Source organism: Egretta garzetta, unplaced genomic scaffold (assembly GCF_000687185.1).
Source record: "Egretta garzetta isolate BGI_Z169 unplaced genomic scaffold, ASM68718v1 scaffold56, whole genome shotgun sequence".
Classification (NCBI taxonomy): Eukaryota; Metazoa; Chordata; class Aves; order Pelecaniformes; family Ardeidae; genus Egretta; species Egretta garzetta.
Window position 1 is genome coordinate 11,885,979 of NW_009260182.1, and position 24,813 is coordinate 11,910,791.

General features: G+C 37.3%; 1 protein-coding gene across 1 annotated transcript; it reads right to left on the reverse strand.

The window, feature by feature from the left end:
* Positions 1–3,064: 3,064 nt before the first annotated feature.
* Positions 3,065–24,735, reverse strand: KIF11 (kinesin family member 11). The gene is made up of 23 exons (XM_009641925.2): positions 24,676–24,735; positions 21,649–21,671; positions 21,148–21,280; positions 20,928–21,025; positions 20,767–20,845; positions 20,251–20,436; positions 20,041–20,165; positions 17,983–18,073; positions 17,445–17,687; positions 17,237–17,332; positions 16,483–16,571; positions 15,880–15,967; positions 14,921–15,109; positions 13,549–13,756; positions 13,093–13,265; positions 12,674–12,796; positions 11,510–11,668; positions 10,981–11,120; positions 10,066–10,345; positions 8,792–9,014; positions 8,388–8,542; positions 7,960–8,076; positions 3,065–7,272 (listed from the first exon to the last, which is right to left on the reverse strand). The coding sequence occupies exons 1-23, from the start codon at positions 24,733–24,735 to the stop codon at positions 7,147–7,149; spliced, it is 3,204 nt and encodes a 1,067-aa protein (XP_009640220.1). The 3' UTR covers positions 3,065–7,146.
* Positions 24,736–24,813: the final 78 nt, after the last annotated feature.

Here is a 24,813-nt window from a genome sequence, read left to right on the forward strand (position 1 = left end):
AGTGCCAGATCCGTACTTACCCTTGGAGCAAGCAGCGAAGAGCTCTGGGATCAGATCATCAGGAGGGTCCACACAAGAACAGCAAAGTGTCAGAAATGCAATGGCACAAAGTGTTTTACAGCTCTTCTGTTAGAGCAGGCTGCACCAGTATCAGTGCCACAGGGAAATGGGCCATCAACTTAAGTCACAAAAAATTTCAGTGCTTTTTGCTCTGGGCACCAAGCTGATTTGCCAAGTTATAAACTGAATATAACACACACACTGGGCTGGCATCTATGTTGCAGCCCAGCAACCCAACATCTCTGGTAAACTGTGCTTCTTGCGATGTGCTGCTCTCTTCCTCTGCCCTCTGCCATCTAGCTAACCCTTCCTTCCACAAGCTGCAAACCCATGAAAGGACTCATTGCAATTAGCTCTAATAATACAAAGATCCTGCAGCCAAGTGTATTTCATTAATATCAAATATTCAGTCTTACACTGGAGTTTAAAAGAGCCTTCCTGAAGTACTCCCTCTTTCCTTTCATTACTGGTCCAAACCACCAAGCAGCAATGACAAGTTACAAGCCTGAAATGTCATGGCAAATTAGAACTAGAAACCAAAGATTAATGTTCCAGTAAAACCACACTGTGAGTGTTCTGATAGAATTACTTTTGTTCTGGATAGTTCCCACGTTGTCAAAGCTCAGGAATGTACTGTCGTTAGGTTTGAAGTTATTACTTTAGGTGCTTTTCCAAGGTCTCTAACATTTGCTGTATTCCTCCACATTTTCAAAAGGTTGTACCCAGATGGATGGGTGGCATTGAGGAGTGGAGATATGTATCATAAAAACAATACAATTAAAAAAGATTAAATAAGTTCAAAGTACTCATTTTTTGCAAGGTCCAAATTAAGTTCCTTAATAATTACTCTTTTTAGTACTTAACCCCTCCCAAAGTCAGATTTTACTGTAGACCCAGTATCTTTTTCAACATGCTATTCTGAGTAATTTAATGACAAATCTGAGAAATGACAGAGCAAAACTCCTTCGCATAATACATTTGTACTTAGTGCTTTGTTTTCGTTTATTTCTATCACTTTAAAATGTTTTGATCCTCTTTTCTTGGACAGAAAATAAACTGAAAGTGAGGCTTCAGCCCAAACAGTTTTTCACAGCAGTGGGTATAAACTCTGGAAAATAAAATGCAGGCTAAAAATATTCAGGGACTATTAAATGTAATGGAAATAAAGCACCTGTCACTTAACTGAGTTTTCGCTGCTAAAGCAGTTTTATGTTTGCTATTCACAGGTACTAACATTTATGATAGTAACCTTTATAAAGTCAATTTAATTATCTTTCTTATTACAAATAACAAATTTAGTTGTCCTACAATGAAAATCAATTGTCAACATAAGCTATGGTTAACATCTAATAAAACAGCCCTCTGTAAATCCATGATTAATAAGATTGGCTTCTGTATTAACTAACAGACATCATAAAATTTCCTTCCTTGCGTTAATCTGTATATTCAAGGTTCATCTGCTGGACTGAGTTTCCTAAAATAAACTGTTAGAGTGAATGAGCAAAATTTTGGCGCTTGTCATTATGGTGTTATAACCATTTGAGTATATATCTATAGCTGAATGGTTTTGAAATTAATGTCGTATTTTAATTAAGTCATGGAAGATGGTAACTATAACAAATGATAAGCGATTCACTTTGTTTCCTTTAGCTTCTGAACACAATGATAATGCGGCTTATGTTTTGGGTTGAGTGTTAGAGGAAGCTAATTGAAACATGAAAAACCAATTTCCCCCAACAGTCTTTACGTATGACAGGGGTTACTTAAGCTCGTGCCAAAAAACCAAAAAATATTGGAATTTACTCCCTCAGAAACATGTCTACAAGTTTCTACTTCCAAAGTGGGAGTAGTGGTGCTCAGACTCAGCATGAAGTTATGGTCCAGAAGACAGGGGATATCCATGCCATCCTTTGGAGGTCTCAAACGTTCCTCCTCCTGGGATACACACTGTGCCTAAGGACACCAGCATGATATAATGCCCACCACACTCAGGGACAACTGTCTAACAGCAGAACCATAACATTGTACCTATCCTGAAAGATCCCAAAGTCATTTTACAAAGTAGGGGAAGCAGGTGTGCTTGAAGCACCCATGAAAGAACACACAGAATTAGGGATGAAAACAACTCCCAGGCTTTCCTAGACAAACCCTTCTAAAAGCCATGAAATCTTTTGGCCACAGAGCCCAAATAGGGCCTTAGATTTAGATCAAACAGGGCCCTTAGATTTTTGTGGTTTTGTTTTTTAAGCATCATTATCAACTCAGTATGTACTTTGGAAAAGAGAATCTGATCCTTCACCTCAGTACTTTGGCATAAATCAAGTGACTGTAGCAGAATTAGCCCCATGTGAGACTGGACTTGTGCAGCAGGGAAATCAGTCCTCTGAGAAGCAGCATTCATTATCGTAACTCGAATAGCTGGGGAGAAGTATCTTACCATGTATCTAATCTGTTTTGTTTAGTATTTGTCATAAATGCTAAAAGACCATATTTTAAATGTTTCCTGCCAATTGTTATTCTTCACTTTGCAAAACTTGTGTTAATTAGGAAAAAATATATTATTTAAAAATTAACTTCTGCCAGTGAAAATACAATTCCTTATCACATGAAAAACATCTTCACATAGTAGCTTTAGTGCTCTGGACATTATCAGAATAAAATTCTAGTCAGAACTCTATGTTATCAACAACCGTAGATGATTACACCTGGAAAGATCTGAAAAAATCTAATGTCCTTTTATGTCATATTCCTGTTTATTTCATTCTTACATTTTGGTCATTTTTAATAAAGAAAACACAATAGTCAAGTTCGAAGTTTCAGTCATTGTGCCTCACTCTTTGAATTACAATGTTTAGGTTACGAACAGACCAAGAATCACAACAGCATTTCAAGTATAACTAAGGAAGTCAATGGAACATTTATATAGGCTTCATATTTTGGAGAAAAAGGAAACAATCCAGTTATCTCCATTATTTTACAAAATCTAACTTTGTGCTGCCTGAGAGCCATCAGTCTTCTCATTAAGTTCTAGAAATCTGGAAGTATGGAACACTTTTCAGACCACATATAAAAAATGGCAGCTCATTTCCAGCTTCTTCCCTGACAAGAGACTGCTGGAACTGAGCATTCGCTCCTCTATCTGCCCAAAGGGCACATGTGTAGCTGTAAGGTGCCCTCCTTTCGGTAGCTAGGGTTTCCCTTTACTAGGGAAACCAAAGATGATTTCAGAAGTACTCAGAACACAGGGATTTAAACATTCACTTTGCTGCACTGTGTTCATACTTTTAACATTTCAAGATGGAGCATAGCAATGCTGCTGTGGATCAAGTTTGTGTTCAACCTACAACAACAGCCTACTTTACTAGGTGGTCTGCATCTCACCTGTGATAGTATGTTACATAAAAAGCCTACTAATGCAAAGCCTAGCACGATTTATTGTTATTTAACTTTATAAAGTAACTGCATGGGTGGGCATGCAGTTTATAGAGCATTTTCCTCTACCATAAAATGTAGTTTCTACCAGGGAAAGAAGAAAAATAGTTGTCAAATGGTTGTAAACACTTGTTTAAATATAATTACCAACTATGTATCTTAAAATGTATTTCTTTTTTCCTGTTTTTAGTGCTCTGGAACATTAGAACTCTTTCTTTTTTTCCCCTGCAATCTTTTTGACGGAAAAGGAATGTTAAACTTCAATTTTATTTTTCCAGTTCCTTCTAGCTTTATTTTTTCTTTTATCACCCTGAAGAGCTATAGGCTACCTCTTGTTTCCTCTACCTATTTAACAGACGATTGCCATGGTGACTGACGCCTAACAGAATGAATAAAGGCAGTCTAGCAACTACCCGCCTTCTCCTCACTCCTCTCTAGCCCCATGCAATTGCTTCTGATACCCAGAATAAACCCAGCTGTCCACAGCAGCCAGTCAGCTTGGTCATCTTTCTTCTCTTCAAATAAACATTGCATCCTCCAACAACTATGGTGCAGTAGGTGCTGCAGCTCACCGATTTCCAGGAGGAAGCAGGAAGTTTCCTTTCCTTTGTTTCCTCCTAACTGCTCATTTGTCACTTGAAAAGGAAGCTGGTGGCTCTAATTATCTGTGCTTCCCACAGCCCTCTCATGGTGCTCTCTGCATTCTCCCTTTACATGCATTTAAACTCTCATCTTTCCTCATTTCAGCTCCCCACATTGCATTCATCCCACCCAGGTTTTTTGTTAAATCAAGGACTGTCCCACTTGGCCACTAATCCAGAATCCAAAAAACCTCATCAAGTTAATAAGAACACAGCCATATACTACAGCCCCAGCCACCACCACGCTCCCTCACGCTCAGCTGGACTAATTCAGTCAGGGTATGACCTTGCTGTTTATCCTGTGAAAATGGCTTCCTACCCTCCTTAAAATGGATGCCTTATAACACAGCAAATTCAAACCACCACATAAGCTAGCCTGGACCATGCCATTTCTTCTCTCTGCGAATCTAGTGACTATGTACAAGAAACAACTCTTGCTTTATTTTTCTTACCCTCCTTCTCTCCTTCTCTCATACATTGTACAATATACCAAAATATATAGGTGTTGCTTTCTACTTTGGGCAATGCCCACATGGTCAGGAACCCAGAGAGCAGGTCAGGACAAGAATTCAGTTATTGAGAGTGTCTATCGGCCCGCAGCAAAGTTCAAGCCATAGGTTGGATCATCTTTTTCTCAAATGCAGCTCTTCAGAACAACCCCTCACCCAAGCTTGAATATAGAATTATCCTCGTGGAATCATAAATTCGATGCTAGTTTTTGAAACCTGTTCTTTTAGCAGATGCTTGACAAAAGGCTTGGCAAAATTATTGTTTCTAAGTTGTGGTTAGTGACCAGTACTCGAGCTTTGGACTAACACTTTAGTGTTAGAGCCATCTAGTGGGAGAAGAGACACTGACAGAGAAGCCAAGACAGGTTCTACATCCGGATTTTTCATCCTATTCAGCTTTCTGGTGTGACCTCTGGACACCAGGGCCAATGAAACAATGATCTGCCATGCCTGTACTGCAAACAAAGGAAAACATGACTCTGAGGTGTACTTTATGAAAAGAGAAAGCATGCAAGCAGTCCATGAAATACATACAGCTGTTAAGGCTCCCCCTTATCAGGAAAGCAGCTTGTGCCTGTACCAGGGGAAACCAAATAGCTAAGGTAGACAAAGGGGATAAAGCAAGGAAGCACAGATTCTGACATAATTTTATGGATGCGACCCTCCTCAGGTACTGGCTGGTCCAGTTTGTTCATACATACTGATCTTGTGAACTCCATACAGAAAATGAAGTAGTAGGGTGAAGGCTTGCACAAGCGTCTCGCATTTGGCTTAGGCCACTCCAATACACAGCTGTGGGATCAGCTCTTCTAGTTGCATTTTAAGTCAGTAAATGATTTCTTGAACAGTCTGGGAAAAACATGCTAATAACTAGTCAGCGTTAACAAGCACATGGTGCAAGAAAATGGCCACGGAGAGTTCTTAAGTCCATTAAGTTTCTGGTGCCAGAATTTGACAATATGCCAAACACGCTCTGAAGGAGACAGTCCTGCAGCTGCCAGTGTTTCAAGTCCCTTACAACAATAGAAAGATTTGGTATATAAGCTAGGTACCAAGGTATCATAGCACCCCCGTAGAATAAATAAAAAAAATAAGAATCCATATTCATGTCTCTTACTAATTTGAAAGGGAATTAATGCTTTCCCTCCTCCTATCAGGCTGTTAAGAAAAAACAATTAGCTTTTAGGATAAATAAGAGGTAAGATAGGTGCTTCAGACAAACACAACTGATTAATGATCTAACGCTACAGTTCAGAGAATCAGTGCAAGGGCATACTTCAAATTACATCCATCATCAGGATGGCAGTGTGCTGTCTGAATGATGTTCAAAGTATATCCAGTTGGCATACTTGCTCAAAGACAAATAGTCATATGGACCACTCCTTTGAAGAAAGATCAGCTTGAGCCTGCAAGCTATAGAAAAGTGAACAATCTCTTAAATCATGTTTTGACGATTAGCTAAGAATAGGGCTTCAATGTAAGTTAAGGCTGCCTTCCAGTGTCTGTCCCCACTCCTATCATAACTCTATTCATCTACTTTTTTTAGCACATCATAGCTTGAAGTTTTCTTCAAATTCTCAGGTAAGCAGCATGAAAAGAGCAGCTGGTCATGCGCTACTGTCAAATACCGAGAAATCACTGTTATTTTACAACATAGGAGCTGCATTTGTAACCAAGTTTGCATGTTTTAATGTTAAGTATCTACATCTTAAAAGAAATGCTACCAGTTTACAATACATAAGCTGTGGTTGACATCATCATATCCAACCAACACATCTCAGCTGCAGGTTAAGAGGAAGATAAGAACAGTGGGTTCAAAACAAAAACCAAAGAAACCCCAAACCCAGCAGTGAGACTAGCTTTCATATACAGAAGAGGCACTGAAATAAAGCTATTGTCTATTATAAAAGAAGGGAGGGAACCATCCTTTTCTGACAGCACAAGACTTATGACATAGCTGCTAATGTTTTTGCTAAATTAGTCATGTAAGCTTGGTTTACTCTGAGGGAGGTGCTTATACATTTGCTTTCCATCTCTCAATGATTTAGTTGAAGTATCCCAGTAAAAAGACAGCTATCTACTTCATAGAAACAGGAATCAGACTGAAAAGCAGGTACAAAATCAGAACTCTTATTTACAGGTAATTAAAAAAATAAAATGGTAGCTTGTATTGCCGACAAAGCATTTTTCCACATCCCTTTCTGCTCTGTTTTAAATCTACTGAGAAACAGAGAAGGATCTCTTACTTGACAACATAAAAGTCTATTTAACACACAGCACCATAATCTGCAGGGTGGTTTGTTTTTTTTTTTAAAGTCTGTTAATACTTTACAAGCTAAAGCGTATAAAAATGGGACAAAGGCAGGACATCTGGCAGGCCAGTCTTTTGATCCAACTTTGCATCAAGGTATCACTATATACAGAGACTGAGAATAACCAAAGTTATGGCTCAGTAGACAATTAGACCTAAGTTTTTCAAAACAGGGATCTAGAGTGGATATAGCTTAGTTCAGTGATCTTAAAGGAGGCTTAGATTTGGGAAGAAACTGTTCCGTCACCTCCTCCATTTTGTTCTTCTCCACTGTAGCTGCAGATTTGTTCTCCTTATCCTTTTTGTGACTCCTTTTGTGCTGGGATTTAAAGAAAATGCCTAATAAATTATCCATGTTAAAAGAATACAAAGAAATTAAAGACTACTTGCTCATGTACAATGCAGATATAGTGTTCCGAGAAAGAAAAAAATCCTGAAAAATATTCCTAATATTGCATTTACTAAAGAGGTTTAACTGCAGACATCTGGAAGTTCAGCAGCTACTTTTAAGGGATCCATGAAAGGTAAATACAGCCCTCTCGCCCCGCAAGCCAAATATACCAGGGGTTTACATTGATACATTGGTAGAGCAAGAGGGTGAAAAGGAAAGAAGTAAAAAAAAAAATTAGTGAAGAATCAAGAATGTTAATATTTCTGTCTGGCCTCTAAGAAAATACTCCACAGCTAATTTCAACTTTTCTGTTAAAACACATGTTAATGTCTAGTAAGTTATGACAATTTTTTTCATACAGGATTATTTTCTGAAGAGTTTTCTACTGTCTGTCCAGCTTGTCAGAAATTTGCATTATTTTATCTACTGTTAACTGTTACCAGAATCTGCTGTTATTTTAGCTCAAGTTTAACAAAGTGTATTCTACGGGATTTAAGGAAGTTGTGAGACTACACTAAGTGACAGGAGGTGACTTAAGACTACAGCACTATTATGGAACAATATTTTTTCTTCACTCTTAAATACACAGCTGTTTGGAATGCATGGGGAAGTTACCTGGAAAAAGGGAATGCCACCATTTGCATGGCAGCTTATGTTTCTATCGACTAAGGATTTGTCACTAGAAAGGCTTTCACTGGAGTCTTGCAACCTTTCCTCTTCTTCCAACAGGTCCTAAAACATAATTTACAAAAAAAACCTATTTAATGTCTGAACTTCCTAGGTGAAGGTATTAAGCATGATCAGATATGTAAAAGACATGGCATTTCTATTTTTGAAAAACAAATGAAAGTCTCTATAAATTAATGTACTCTCTTATTTTTCAAGATATTGTTTTTGTCAAAAAGCTCAGCACACATGACTCAGTAAAACACAAAGGCTGCAACAGCTCTGGGGTTCTAGTCAACTCTCTGCAACGGCATGAAAAAATTCCTAAAGATGTGAATTCTTCATTGAAGAGCCTAATTTATCATTCATACACATACCTGATCTGCATTATCCTCCACCTCCTTTGTCACACTGTTTAGCATAGCATCAAGTTTTGGTTGCTTTTGCCTTAATTGCTCCAGTAGAAGCTCCCGGGGCTCTGTTCTCACAAGCGTGACTGGATAGAAGTAGTCTCTTCTCTGTGGAGTTGTCCCTTTAATGAAGATTGTACACTAATGAAAGGCACTATTAAACACTTTCAGCAATTGCTTTAATTACAGATCCTCAATTTTACATTAACTCAATAGAGTTATATCATGTTTTGTTCAGTCATCATTCTTTGCGTGCACCTTAAAGGTGTAAGGCTGCTAGTTATATTATAACCCCCATTAACCCTCTTATGAATTCTGCAACTCAGAATGCTTTCTGTAAGATCATTCTGTCCCCAGCCTACTTTAAATACCTGTTGGAATATCCACTTTAAGATCCTCTTGCAAGAAACCATTAACCTGAGTCTGTCCACACCGTGCTTCCTCATTAAGTGCCAGCTTCTGCTCCAGAAGTATTTCCTGATCAACCTTTATCTGATCAAGAAGGCCATTTAGTACCTTCTCCTCAGCTGCCATTTGTCTACCAATATGGTCAGCAATTTCACCTATTGCTTTATCACAGTTTTCTTCATTTTTCTGAAAACAAAACAAAAAAACCCAATCAAAAACACCAAGTTAACAGGAAAGTTAAGGTTACGGCCTCTTTTCTAAGATGTGGTGCATGATTAGTGGCATGACCTGAAACGAAACAAGTGAGAGACCTCAAATTGAGAAGTTTCAGTGCCAGTTTTACACTCTTGTTTTGAGAACTATCTTCAGAAGAGAGTCAGTTTCTTAGAAAGTATGATCATTTTAGAAAGCTACTCATAACAATAAAGATGATGCCATCTGGTTCAGATCAAACTACTCATGCTTCTATGCACAACCCTGCACAGAATCAGGATATTCAAGTGAAAGTGAAAATCCTACAAGCACTAGGAGCTTTATGCATTTATAGGAGAAAAGGAAAACATATCTTTAGCTGTTCCCATTGGAATGAAACTCCTAAAGTGTTCAGTAGGTATAACAGATACAGGGGTGTCTTGAGGCTGCAAATGTTTTAACACTTAAGTTTTTCTTTCTAAAGCTAGCAAAATGTTGTATTTTCCTATTTCATTACCTATTAGAACAATAAAACAAGAAGGGTGGGAAGTGAAGTTTGCAATGGAAATTAAAAAGAAATCAGAGAAAGAAATTCTCAGATAAGAGGCCAGAACTAGTAGATACCCAAAGGAATGCTTTCTCCCATAATGTTAATCCATCTGACCAATAAAGTCCTTTGCATCCTCCAGAATATAGTCTGTATTTAATCATTGTGCAAATCTCCCAGGGAGATAAAGCTTTAGAATTAGAGATATACACTACGAAAAAGATTTTAAAAGCTCAAATTACAAACAGAAGTTAGCTGCATGAGGCTAATCAAGACACCACTTTTGGAGGTTATTTGCACTTTAAGTCCAAAGTCTTCCTCTTAAATTAAGCTTTTGATTTCCTCCAATTTAATCTATTTAAGCTAAGTAACATGAGTCTGCTGTCATCAAAAACCCCTATTTGTTCTGACTATAAGCAAGAACTTTTTTCCCTTACAAGTTCTACAGTAAAAGTTTGCTTCAGAATGTTGTATTAGACTACATTCAACTATAGGTACCTTTTGTAAACAATGAAGTTGCCGTTTCTCATCATTGAAAGACAATAGTTGCTGATTGGTAAAGTTAACTATCTGAGCAGTTGTAAATTCACCCCATTTATCAGTATCCTGAGACACATTTTTGAAATTGCTGAGAAGTTGTTGACAGCGGTCAGTGGATTCTTCTAGCATCATCTTGTTTTCAGCATTTATAATCCTGAGTTCTTGAGAGAAATCATCCAGAGATGCAATAAATTTGCTGTGATTGGAAGTTGTACTGCTCACTAGGTCTGTAGTTTTCCTGCAACAACATATTTGTAATGGTTCAGAGATTTTGAAAGGTGAATTTTAACACATTCTACATTTAGAAATATCTGAGACCAGAACTAGTGAAGTAGTGCAGTTCTGTCAAACCAGTTAATTGTAAGGTTGTTGCTCTATTCACATTGCAGCACTATCTAAATATATCTAAATTGCAGCACTCTGAGCAGGCTTGTTAAATCCCCTAAAAAAACCCCCGAAACTACAGACTAAAACCCAACAACTTTGGCAAGACCCTAGTCATTCAGTCTGCAACTGAATGAAGCATGCTGCAATACACTAGTGCACTTCAAGCTAAGCCTTTATGGTATAAAGTTCCGAAGTGCAGCCATACTGAGGGCCGTTCATCAGCATACTGCTCCCAAACCCATGGTCTCTTAGCTGCAACGTGCTCAAGAGACAAGTTTAAGGAAAAACCTTGCAGAGCTACCTTTTACTCTGGGGAAAGGTGAATTATGATCTACATTCTGTGGCAGAACTCAGCTCTAATATATAGGTCTTGTCCAGAAGAAGACTTTATAAGCCTATAAATATGAAGAGCATCTAAATTTGCAGTCCTCTTCATACACAGTTTTATCTTGCATCAGTATACACCAAAAGTAATAGGCTCCTTACAGGTGAACATTTTCTTGCACAGCAGTGATGGTTGTCTTCAGGCTTCCATTTTTTGCGAGCACATTAGTTAAGTTCTTCTGAGTCTCCTGAGCAAACAGGTCAAGCTGGCTTTGCAGCGAGGACATTAGTTCAGCTGTGCTCTATTAAGAAAAATGCCATACATTTCACCATTATCCTGCACTTTTTAACATTCTTAAAGGGTACTCGAATACCTTTATTAAAAACGCAGCAAATAAAAGAGCTTTGTCATTCTAAGGCACAATTTTTGTGTAGACAAGATACAGACACTTTGCTTTTGGAGATATATAAAAAGGCATATATACTGCACATGCTTAGTGCAAGGGCAAATTTTGTTACCTTTGTACAGAAGCTTCTTAAAGCAGCCCAAAGGCTGAAAAGAATTAGGATCATCAAGTTACTGTCCTAACGTTTCTTCTGAAGCAAGTACAATAGTTTACTGCTACAAAGAGTTTAAATCAAAGCAAGCAATCATGCTTTGTGTTAGGATTTCTTGTTACTCTAAGTATACCTTTGTTTGAGCCAACCTCGTCATTTCCACTTCTTCTTTTAAGTTCTCACAATCATTCTGAAGCTGAGCAAAAACACTGGCCGTTTCTTCCCGTAATTTTTTCAGAGTGAGAGAAAGCTCACCAAAGAAGGTATCCATTTCCTTTTTATGAGACTCCATCTTTGAAAAAAGTTTTATTTGGTTAGATACTTGCCTCTAGGGAAGAACTGGATGCTTTTCCCTAGCATAATTTATATAGAAACAAACTCTACCCCAAGGAAATTGTCAAAGGCACTAGTAAAGTATTGTGTATAAGAGGTAGGAAATAACACTTAGAGCAATCTGAAGTTACAGACTGGAAATTGGTGTGGGCTTTTCCAAATACAGAATTTGGCACGTGAGGTGAACAAAATAGGAAGATGCAGACAAGGTACTTGGTTATGACAGGAGCAAGAAGCAAGAGCTGGTAAGCCACAGACTATTTCCTATCTAAGTCTGAAAACCAATAAAAAGCCTCTAGACAAGGGGAGTTGATTTCACATGATTTGTAACTGACAGAAGGGGGAAATTTTTCAGTCAGAGCAACAGTTCACCAGGAACAAAGATTTGGTTTTGACAAAATGAAAAAAAAGAAAGGAATGAAATAGTGAGGCTGCAGTTCTACATAAACATCATGAGACAGACTGGAACTAAAAATTGAAGCAAAGGACTTTTTTATAAGTGCAGTGTTGTCTGCACCTATGGTTACTGTTAACATAATATAGCATCACATTCGCCAGGAATCAAAGTGACTACAGAAGAAGTTTTGTATGACAGCAGAAGAAATTGGGAGTGATCTGACTTGTCTAAGTTGGTTATTTTAGATTTATAAAATACAGGAGAGGCTATATTAAGGATATTATCAAATATTTGTTACATATAGCCTTAAGCATCCACATTTTACCATTCTCTGTGGTATTTAGGTGAGCAATTGCACCAATACAGGTAACAAATACACCACACTCAGAAGTGGAAAAGAAGTCTGAAAGAAAGAGCTAAAAAGTAGAAGTCATGGGACAGAATACAGGAGAAAAGGCCAGACCAGAAGTAGAAAGTCTTACACACTGCAGAAAAACCACCAAAGGGTTATCTCTGAATTAAATAAAATAGAAAAGCACAAGGTAAGAGACAAGTTATGTGCATTACCTTGTCAGCCACAGCAGAATATTTCTTCATGTTACTCTGAAAATGACAGTTTAGCCCCAGGACAAATTCTACCATTGGTGTCAAGCTATTTAATGCTTTTCCCAATCCAGATGTATGCTCCTCCTAAGAACAGTGGTAAAAAAAAAACAGGATATGATTGTTCCTTCATCTATATTTGTAAGAAGCTATCCATATACATTTCCACATATTCTGCTATTACAGTATTTGCTATACAATACATTACGGCTTGTGGTGGCAACTTGGGTGGGGAAGCAGGGAGGGACATAATCATGGCCAAGTGCTGAAGCAGAGACAGGTAGAGAGCATCAGAAAACCACTATACAATATTCACAGAACCCCTTTTGATCAAGAACAGTTCAATATATTTAAGTAACATAAGAGCATGTAAATTTACTAACAATTAATCTCAGCAGCTCAGCTTTACAATCAAGTGACAGATTCTCATGTTGTGCTATTTTTTCAGACATGTGAGAAACTTCAGTAGACACCAATTCTTTAACAGAAGCAAAAGATGCTGATACAACCGATGCAAGAATATTAGCTGCTGAAGAACTGGTAGACAGGAGGTCACCTACAAAAGAAATCAAGAAGCATTACAGTTTGGTTTTTTTTTTTTTTTAAAGTTCCATTGTAAGATAGGAACTCTTTTTATTGCTCATCACTTTATTGCCTCTTACAGCACAGGAAGGCTACTGATCATCCCAGATATATTATTACCGGTGCAACTGTAATTATTACATTGCTTAAAACAAAGCCTCTTCCATTTATTAAATGAGATCAGTTTTAGGAAACAGTCTTTGGTACTACTGTTGCAAAACTTTAGGATTACACACTGATACAGGTATTACACTTACCTATAAAATTTGTGTAAGATGTCAACATCTGTTGCTGCTTCAAACTGTTTTCACTAACTGAATCTTGTATTTTGTTGAACAAAACATTCATTTGTCCTGCAAATGTATTTTGGACAATAGCATTGTGTTGATCAACAGCCTTCTTACGGTCCAGTTTTGCATGAAGACCAGATACATCTTTTGTAGTTTCTTCGACTGTACTGAGTAACTACAATTTTTAAAAATTGTTTTAGTCAGTCTTTAAAAAGAAGTCAAACATATATTATATAAGGAAAAGCAACTGCAGTTCGGAGTTAAAGGAGAAATTATCTCTCTAGAAAGACGGGTATATCCCTTTACATCAAATTACAACTGCTCTTAATCCTGGCATTATTTCATTTATGGTCACAGAACACAGGAAAAAAATACCTACTAGGGACCATTTATACTGACTTTGAAATGAAAGCATTAATAAAGGACATCCTCAGTATTTAAGGAATTAAGATATCATTTATCACAGAATAGTAACTGAAAAAAAATTCCTGACCACCTCAACTTTTTCTGAAAGATTTGACAGTAATCATATTCTTTAATAGTACTCAACCAAGAGGTTTCCAGTACTAGTTCTGCAATAAATAATTTCCAATTTGAACATAGAGTAGGTTCTTGGTTTTGTCGACAGAGTAAATAATTTCTGCACCCATTTCTCTCACGCACACACACTCCACAACCCACATGCAAAAAACTAGGCATCCCCTTCCAACCTTACAGGAACCTGAGTAGTAAGAAATTTTCATGTTGACTAAAGATGCAAGTTCCATCGCTTTGCACTTTAAACAGCAGGACATTCTCTCCTCACACCAAGTCTGTTTCAATAATTATGAACAACCTACAAACACATCAAAACCATGCCCTAAAAATATAGAGGTGACAGGGCAACAGTTTCTGTTATTCACTCAGTGAGTGTAAATTACTGCACATATTTCTGCAAAGTTTTTTGCTATTTTTCTACTCCAGTTATATATAAACTTACTCTCTTGTTGGGCCAGCCGTAAGTTTCTAGTAAAGTATTTATTCTGCCAAAGAACTCATGACAATAGATACCGTAAAGCACTAACTCTGGCAACAAACTGGTCTGAAGGAAAGGTAGCTCCAGACCAGCCAGCCTACTTAGCAGTCAATTGTCAATATTACCACAGAGAAAGCCCTGAAATCTTAAGTAGCTTTTCATCATAATATAATTTAGAGGGTGCTAAACCTAGGTTTTCCATGTTAAATTCAGGTTTTGTCACACTTGCATCACACTTTAGCAACAATGATTTCCTTGAACAGCCCATGAAACTCCTAAACATGGGAAGTTACTGTTACAGTTAGGTGCAAGAACTGTGACAACCTTGCTAGCTGTGCCATGAAGTTTTTGTTCTGTGTTTTCCAAAACTGAAACCACATATTCTTCTTCAGCCAGATGAACCTTGGTTTCTTGCAGATCTTTTTGTGTTTCTTCCAGTTCTTTCTCCTTGAATTGCAGATCTGTTTTACACTGTTCAAGTTCATTTTTACTAACTGTGAATAGTTCAGTGATCTAAAATGGAAGACAAACATAAATAGTGCAACACTGCTTTTTATAAGTTCAACGGTCCCACTTCACATCTCAAATTATGACACAATACCAGAAGGCAAGTTGTCATCTACCAATGTTTCAGCTGTAAGGCTCAGAGTCTTAAACCTAGATTAGATTGTATAGTCTTTGTATTCACTGAAAATATCACTAACCAACACCATTTTCACTGTAATTATCCCTTGCTTCCCCACTCAAACCACAAGACCAAACAATTGTTACAGCACAAGAAAAAAAATATCCCACTAAATAAACCTAAGCAGATAGAAAGAAGAAGAGTCAGTAAAACTGATTACACATTCCATTTACATTCCAATTCCAATTACATATTCCAGCAAATTAATATCCATATTTCTTTTAAAGAGGGGGCTCCCATTATCTGTGTAATTTGTTAATGGGAGCTTATCACCTTCTCCCCTCTCCCATTGTTCTTTGCTCCTAAAGGAGACGTTCGTCATTTGAGACTATACCATTTTACAAGCAGATTTTTTCTGAAAACCCAGCAAATCAAAGTGGTAGATATTAAAACAGCTTTAAAAGCAAATATCGCATGCTGCAAATTCATATATGATATTTCAACTTCAAGGATAAGGAAGCTCCTTAGGGAGCTAATTAGGGAACTTTAAAAACAAAACCTCTTTAAACTGTTCTTAACTCAAACTTTTTTACTCCTTCCCCAAAAATTTATTTCATTTTTTGGCAGATTTAAGTCACAGTTGAGAAACATCACTTACTCTTTTCACTTCTTCCTCCATGATGCTGATTTTGTCAATATACTCTGCAATTTGTTCTTCCTGAACCGTCAGCTTTTCATTAAGGGCTCTCAAGCAAGGATAAAAACAGATTAGTCAAGAGCTGATTTCAAGATTGTCTACTGGGTTTTATACTACATATTTAGTAATTTCAAAAACTAAATATTGTTACTTCTGTATGAAAAAGCAGGTAATTTTCACTTAATGCAGAAAGGATTTAAGACAATTTTCCATTGTAAACTTTCTGTGTAAAGTAGCCCTCTTGTAAAGTGAAGTAAACTATATCAAGTTGGCTTGCTCTCCTACATGAGCTTCCACTTAAAGAAAGGCTGCATGGTATAAATCTGCATCCCAGCTACGCTTATCATAAGTTCCACATATAAATAAAATCCTCAGTGCAAACCTACTCTTTAGGCTTCTATCTGGGTAATAATTAATTTCTAAAGACCAAGTTGACCAGTCAGTTAAATTCTCCTATCTTCAATTTTCTGGTGTGAGAATAGATCTGAAAGCATTTCTGTATAAGATAGGTACCAGTATCTGAGATTTGTCGTTAGTAATTTTATAGAAATTTTGAAGACATACTCATAATTTTCAAGGGAAATATAGACTCCATTTTTTTCTCGTGCAGCAGCAAGGTCTCGCTTCAGACGCTCAATCTCTTCAGTATATTCCTGTACAAAGAAACAATCACATGTAAACCTGAAAATTTCTGCTTTGCTTTCAAGATTTAGCTTAACAGATACTTCACAAAAGTAGTGTCCTATGGAAGCTTTGCATAAGCACAGGAGCAAAGCATTTCACTTCTGTTCCAAATAAGTTCAGCATAGCACCATTTAAATTCCTACCTTTGGATATACGTAGAGCATTGAAACCTCCCATTTGAACCTGACTTGGTTGTATAGAACATCTTACAACAGGAATCGCAGCTTCTTTAGCAACAGCCCCAACTTTATATGGGCTCTTCATTCATATTAATTCAGGCATTTTCTAGGGAATGAAGCTGCTAATACAGCAAGTCCAGAAGAAAATATCCAGTGTCATTTAGTGGCTCTCCACTAACTTGTAAACAGGTAATCCATACAGAGTCATAGCTAGTAGCAATAGCCCTCTCTACCCAGCTTTAGTTTTAGCAACAGTTTCAGCACCTGCAAAGTGACTAATGCTGTACCAGTAGAGCAACTTAGTGTGAAAGCATCAGTGATTAAAATCACCTCAGAAAAGCACTGCTCTAATTACAGCTTCTCCACAACTTCATAATTCCTGCAGAGCAAAAACTATGTTAAAAGAATCAAACCTTACCTGTAACTTAATTTGTGAAGATACATGTCTAGCTTACCTTAATAAGAGCTTTTTTTGTTAGCTTCTGATTAACTTCAGGCTTGTTCATTATGTTCTTTGCTCTGTGGGCATATTCCAGTGTACTCAGTGTTTCCTTTGATAAATAGATGTAACACTAGGTCAAGCTGAGAAGTTAACTCGTAACTTTGTATCATAAGCAAAATATAATATCTATTTTAGGAATAGTTTTTCAGACTTAAATTTACCTCAAGATTTATTGATGCAGGAGAAACTGTGGCAATTATTGATGTTTTTGTTCGTCCTCCAAGAGAGTCTTGAAGGATTCTTGTGAGTTTAGATTCCCTGTATGGAATATGTGGGGCTCTTTCTACTAGGGCAGTAATAACCCTTCCTAGTGTCAGGAGAGACTGGTTGATATTTCCAGCTTCACGAGCTCTTTTGTCAACTGCCCCAGATCGACCAATATTTTCACTTCCTGCAAGATCAACCTGAAAGACAAGAGGAAGGACATGCTCCTGTCTCAAATCACCCTGAAGAACGCTTGCACCATAGTGTTGCAGAACACAACACACCAACTACCTTATGAGTTGTTCAGGAGACATTGGGTGACAAATGGAACTGACATTTCTCAGAGCAACAAATACAGTTCATATCACTTTATGGAAAAAAAAAATTTTTTCCTCTTATAGGAAAAAACCCACATTAGATTCTCAGGAGAATGAGGTCAGATTATTCTAGTTCATTACTTTAAGAATGCAAATGACATTTAGTTCAAATACTTACCAAATTTAGCTTCCCAATTTTAACAAGTTCTTCTCCATCTATTGTCGTTTCTTTCATATGGATGGTAATCGAAAACACAGAATGGGAACGGCTATAAAAGAATTCAGTTTTCAGACAGACATCCCATTAAAATCAAATGATCTGCTTGCTACATGACACTGCTGCAAAGTTGGCATCCATGCTCTTTTTAGGGAATACATGCAGCCCATTAATTGGGACTTACACATTTTCAGTACACAAAGTTATTCTACCAAGTATATTTTTATGTGTATACATATGAGTACAGTACTTAAAACTAGTGATGAAGCAACTGGATGACACTTGCCTCATTCAGTCCTGATAATTTTTATCTTATTTCAAGCAAAACCAAGAGAAATACTTTGGTTTTGTTTACATTTGTGTGTTCTCAACCCAGACACATCAAGAAAACTGGCTTGTAGATTTTTTTTTTTAGCCAATACACTAAGAACAGTTTTACAGAATGCAAGATTAAGGAATTCACTTTTCTTTATTGAGGCTAAGAAAATCAGCAAGCACCCAGACACGTCAAGAAAACTGGCTTGTAGATTTTTTTTTTAGCCAATACACTAAGAACCGTTTTACAGAATGCAAGATTAAGGAATTTACTTTTCTTTATTGAGGCTAAGAAAATCAGCAAGCAGTTGAATCCAATATTAAAAATTCAGAAGTTCAGCTCAGTTTTCATTCAAAACAGTAGTACAGTTTAAGATCATTTTAGCTCGAGCTTATTCCTTTAATAAGTTCTTACAATAGGAAGCTGACATGTACAGAAAGCCACAGATGTCAAATTATACTAGTTTGACCATGCATAAAGCAATCATTCAGACAGAATGAATTCTTTAAATTCCCTGTGATTGCAGTTGAAACTAGTTCTGTGTTCTAATTTGTGGTAGCCAAATACCCATTCCCTTGCAACAGTAGACAGCTGTGCTCAGTATACCTTTAATTTAAGATATGACATAGGCAGGGTGTTTCTTGCTTATTGCAACACTGGATCACTATTTATTCAGTAACATAGATATCACATCTCCAGTTTAAGAATTAGAAATCAGTAATAAACAACGGTATTTTTGACCAAGGTGTCTCTACTAGACTCTGACTACAAGCTGCAATCATATGAAGTAGCCTGCATTGCCAGACAAAAAAAAACCCCTCAATCCTATCCCTAACTTCCACAGTCCAGTTTGCAAGTTCTCAGAAGCTGGGGTTTAAGAACAGGGTCTTGTGTTGACCTGTAAAAAACATACCTAACATACCATTTTCTACTGCTGGTCAGGAGAGAAAAGATACTTGAGACTCTTACACTAAGGTTTTATTTAGTAAACAGGATTGGCAAAAAACCCTAACCACCCAGAACAGCTAGAAGACAGACAATCCACCTCTCTAATATAGGTATATCAGCTAAACATCATCCAAACTTGAGAGGACTACAGCCTTCTTTTTGAAGATGTACAATATCTACTGCAGAGAATATTTATCTCATGCTAGTACATACAATGTATTTCAGCTATGTATCTGGCAAACAGCTGTCTTCTGTTTCCATAGGCATAGAAAGCTTTGGAAAAGTTAACTTCTTAACTTCGAGTTATAATTATAATTTCACTATTTTAGATACCGGATTAAGAACAGTCTGCTACTTATATCTCAGCTAGTTACGTGGAATGCCAGGGCTACTCTTCCAACTAGACACTGCATATTAACAAGGGATGTATTCATAAAAAAAGCATACAAACTCTAAACAAGAGGGGAAGCTTATGTAAAAAATCATGCAGAGAGAAACAGCTTGCCCATTTTTAATTTGAGAGGCATTCAGATTTTATAATGCCCCTTCATACACCTATTAGAATCACCCCACAGTCTGTGATAAGAAGTTCTAACTATGACTTTCTAACCCATATTTGGCAATCTGAACTGCAATACACAATCTCAAGATCATGCTAGTTTTGCACCAGCTTCAATATCCTTTACTTCTTCAGTAAGATCCTGTTTAATAAAACGAGAACAATGCAAAGTTTCTGAAATGGGGAAGATTTGTACCTGGAATATGCATTCATGTAAGTAGCTGCAGTTGTTCTTTTTGCTGCACCCCTTTCCAGGATTTGGTAGACTTCATTTTTATTGTGTACAGTTATTTCTTCCAAGCCTTTAATAATTACACCCCTCTGTCAGAAAATAATGTATACTTATTATACATCTCTCAACAACCCTGAAAGCCTTAAGGTAACAAATTTGGAAGACAGCACTAACCTTGTTTCGAGGGTCATCAAACATCTGCAGTCTTTCTCCAACATCAGGAGTATGATTCAGAAGATCAAAAAGCTCCTCATTATAGATTTCCAAAAGAGAGACTTTCACTGAAAATTCGGTACCATTCTCTGTGAGTTTCTCAAATATTTGATGCAATGTACGGGGTATTATACCTGCTAGCGGATCCTACAAATTGAAGTGAAGTACTTAATACATAAATGCACTGAAAGATTTGTGGGTAGGGAGTGGAATTTCAGCTAAATAGTCTGATTTTATAAAAGCAAGAATACCTTGGACAAAGATCATCTTCATATACATATCGCCAAGACTTATATGCATGCATTGAAGTTTTTATTTTCATATAGATGAATGAGATGATTTGTTAATTTACAAACATTTAAAGCAAGTCAGCTTTAGGATTTGAAAGGCATCAACTTTAGCTTTTCTTTAGCCTTCTGCAATTTCTAACTTTGAACTATAGTACAGACAAGAGAAATCTCAGGAGTGAAAGTATACCTCTTCCCAAGTATATTCCTCATTGGGTGACCGCTCCCCTTCCATTGTGAAGGTCTTACCAGTACCAGTTTGGCCATAACTGTGAGAATAAAAAATTAAAATGTAAACAAGAAACTAAAATTCAAATAAAACTTCCTAATAATAATTATTGGCTTACTTACGCAAACACTGTACAGTTGTAGCCCATAATAACTTCATCCAAAATGGGACACACAACACTCCGGTATACATCAATCTGCTTTGCCTGAGCTCCAAAAACCTGTTGAGGCAAAGACAACACATCCCATTTAGCCATACGGGAATGCATAGCATCACACAGTACAGTAATTGGGCCACATTAGAGAAATGTACAGCTTGTTTAGAGAGGTCCCCAACAGTTACCATATCAAATGTGTAAGTCTTTCTTGATGTCTTATCTGTCACTCCTCCAGTGCGGACACTAACTTCCCTTCTTGCTTGATCACAGTCTACAACAGCATAGGAGCTTGCTTTACGTTCGGAGGCATTAAAAGGCCTAAAAAGACATGAGTTAAGAATATCAGGCTGATATCATTGCTAGCAAGAACAGAAACTGACAAAGCAGTAACACCACTCAGTTTAAGGATCCAGAATAGTATAATTGTGTAAAAGGAACATAAAGCTTTTAATTTAATTTCTTTAATAATTGTTTAAGAAAACACTGCTGCCATTTGGCAGTTTCCAGACCTTGTTTCTCCTTCCACCCACTGCGGGACAACTCAACTGTCTATAGCTTTTAGTTTGTTTACATACTTTTTTTTTTAATAAGTCCGTAAACACTTTTAAGATCATTTAGATGTGTACACAGCTAACTTGCATTAGAAAATATTGTTCAACGGCAGAAAGCTAGAAGATTAAACATACCAAATAGTTGTATAAATAAGAACCTTCAAAAAAGGAAAAACTTGTAATTGAAAAGTAAGGCAACAATGAATCAAACTAATGAACTTTGAAAAATTCCTACATGAAGCCTACATCTCACACTAATGACAACACTCTAAAGCACCAGAAATACTAATAGACCCTACTAATAGCAGAACAGTAGTCAGCAATATCAGAACCTTTATATTCCTAATGCATTTGAATAGAATTTGTGAATAGAATTTAATAGGACAGACAAAACATCTTATTTTTTTGGAAAAAAGTCTACACACATTTTTACTCTGAGTTTTAAGGAAAGTTTGATAGAGGTGTATTAAAAGTTTAGAAACCTGATGGCGAGCATTTCATTTCATCATCAAGTTAAAGACAGCTCACACAATTTTCCTTGAAGGGATGTTTGCAACAATTTCTGCCAAAAAGCATGGAAATGACCATGGGCTGAAAACTAAAAGCATGAAATGCTATTACTCATTTAGTAGTGCTACTGCACTGAATGTCTGTGCTACCTATATAGTTGATCTGAACGGTCAACTTGAAAATATAACTTCTATAAACTTAGTAATCTATAAAAATCTATAAAATACATTGACAGTAGAGGCACTTCAGGTGCTGTTTCTTTAAATTACAATGTTAAAAAAGAAAATACCACAAGGGCACAGCATCTCTAGTTTCCTGACTCTTGTGGCTAACATTTCTTCCTCAACATAGCACTGAGGCTGAAGTGTTAGATTCTAAACAGACCACTAGACAATTTGGTGTAAGACTGACTGGTTACAACAGATGATCACAAAAATCTTGTTCACAGGGACAAGTTACAGCTTTGGTTTTGTGACTTTTGAAATAGTAGGAGGCTGAACAATGAGATATAACAGTGAACCAGTCAAATGCAGGAGCTTTATGGTATGATAGCCCACAACTGTGACATGAGAGGAACAATTCAGCTAGGCTGGCACGTACATGCAGATCATCACCATGTGCCACTAGACAAGCAGCCACCCGGTATGCCACGGTGACATTTGATCACAGGTTCACCCCTTAGGTATGAAGCATATTAACAATGCTAATGCATGTATTTTGAGTTTCCAAATTCATGTTTTACCAAAGCATAGTGAAAGTGTTGCTTGAAAAGGTTTTTGATAAGCTCACACACATCAGCTTTTAGAAGCAAATTTGGAAGTAAATTACTACAATTGCATCTATCTGCCTAAGTAGAACCTGACTGATGGTGAAGAAAAAGGAAAGGTGGAAGGAACATTTACTAGCTCAAATACACCAAGGCTCTATTATAAAAGAAAAGCTGTACAAGAGGCAAGAGCACTGAACTAGAAAGGTTTTAGGGGTTAGAGATGAAATCTTGACATAGGACATAGCCTATGAGTTGCAACAAAACCAAAACATTACACCATGGACAATCCTGATGCTACTATCATATTGAGTATTATATTTAATTAAAATATACATGGACTCTTAGTGAGGCTATTCAAGAACAATTGAGACTAATCAGATAAAAAAGAAAATGATTGCTCTTGACAGTGTTTCTAGCTCAATTGCTTCAAAGTTATTCTTTTGCAATAGCCTTTATTTAAATCAACACTTCCACCAATGCCATAACAATTCAGCAGCTTTTTAGTTGTGTTGCAAAAATAAGATAAAAATCAGTTTTGATTTCTGTTTTCATTGTGCATCTGTAAAAGTAGAACTTCCAAGCATGAGGATATAATGATTGCAAAAGGCATTAACAACAATAACATGTGAGCTAACAATTGCAGTTTGGCCCAAAAAAAACCCCTTCCAAAGGTATTTTGAACACTATTCTTTACCTTTAGCAATATTACAGCTTTAACAAGCAACACTTCATGAATATTTAAGACCCAGAACCAGCGAGGAAGTCTTTAAAGTCACCTCAAAATTATAAAGAGAACCTCATTTTATGGTATGTGAAATTTGTCATATCATACTGTGGCGGTGTGCTCCCCCCTCATCTCTGACTCCCCCTCCTTTGACCTCCTTCAAGTGATAACCACCTGTGGCGGCGGTGGTGATAGATGTGTCTGGTCCTGAAGGATGCACCCACTGGATGTGGGGGAAGACAGATAACAATGCAATAGCCAAGGGCTATTGTGGAATGTGCCCATCTAAGCACAGTGGTCAGTATGCAAATATGACTATGAGCCAATTATCTTACCCCCATAAATAGTGAGCAGCCCAAGAGCCCTTTGAGCTCTCCTGCACAGCAGCGGGCTGCACGCCAGGATCTCCCCTTGAGCAGGGACACCTCTCAAGGTTACTCCTCGAGGTTGAGAGATTCCTTACCACAACAGATTGTCGGTAAGTGCCTAGCAGCATACTAACTTGGAAATCTTAGCTAAGTGACATAAAGGATTAATTGCACATATATAATCCTTTAGACATAAACCGTTGACCAAGTCTGGGACTAGGATTGGATACAGCCGCAACTAGCATCCTCTCTGAGGGAGTTTAGAAAGCAAGGGGATCTTTTCTGAACCTCATGACTCAACGGGAGGGTCTCCCTGACAGTCTTGTCTGACCCTGTCCTCTGTGCAGTAAATAACAAAGCGTACCTTGCCATCACATCTCATAAACTATTGTCGCATTTACCACTGAACATTGTTAATTCACTGTTTCACACCAATAAACCACATTATTTTTGCCTGCCTCTCACTCCATCCGTGACACATACCAAAAAATAAATTAATTTCATCAAGCAAGGTAGTTGTTAATCACTGAAGAAGTTGACTCTCACAGCTTTTCGTCTGAATTTGGAGAGTCTGAATCACTGAACTTATACGAAAGATACATGAAAGTGGGTGCAGCAAAAAAATTTATTAGCTGTTAAATTGTAGTGGCTTCCCACGGAGGCTGATAGAAGATAAAAATCCAGTTTGTTTTTTTGTGTGTCTTGAATATCAATCGAGCTCTTCTTAACCTTCCTACATAGCTTCATGCTGGGTGTGCACTGAATCAAGTTAGGAAATTGCAACTTTTTGCCTTTTTAAACCGCAAAGAGATTATTCGTAGCAGCGTCAATTTTGCGGAAGTGCCGGCCATCGCCGCTGGCTGCAGGGCTCGGCCACCGCAGCGCATACAGCTCACGCCTCGGACGTTTGGGCGTTTTAAAGCGCAGTA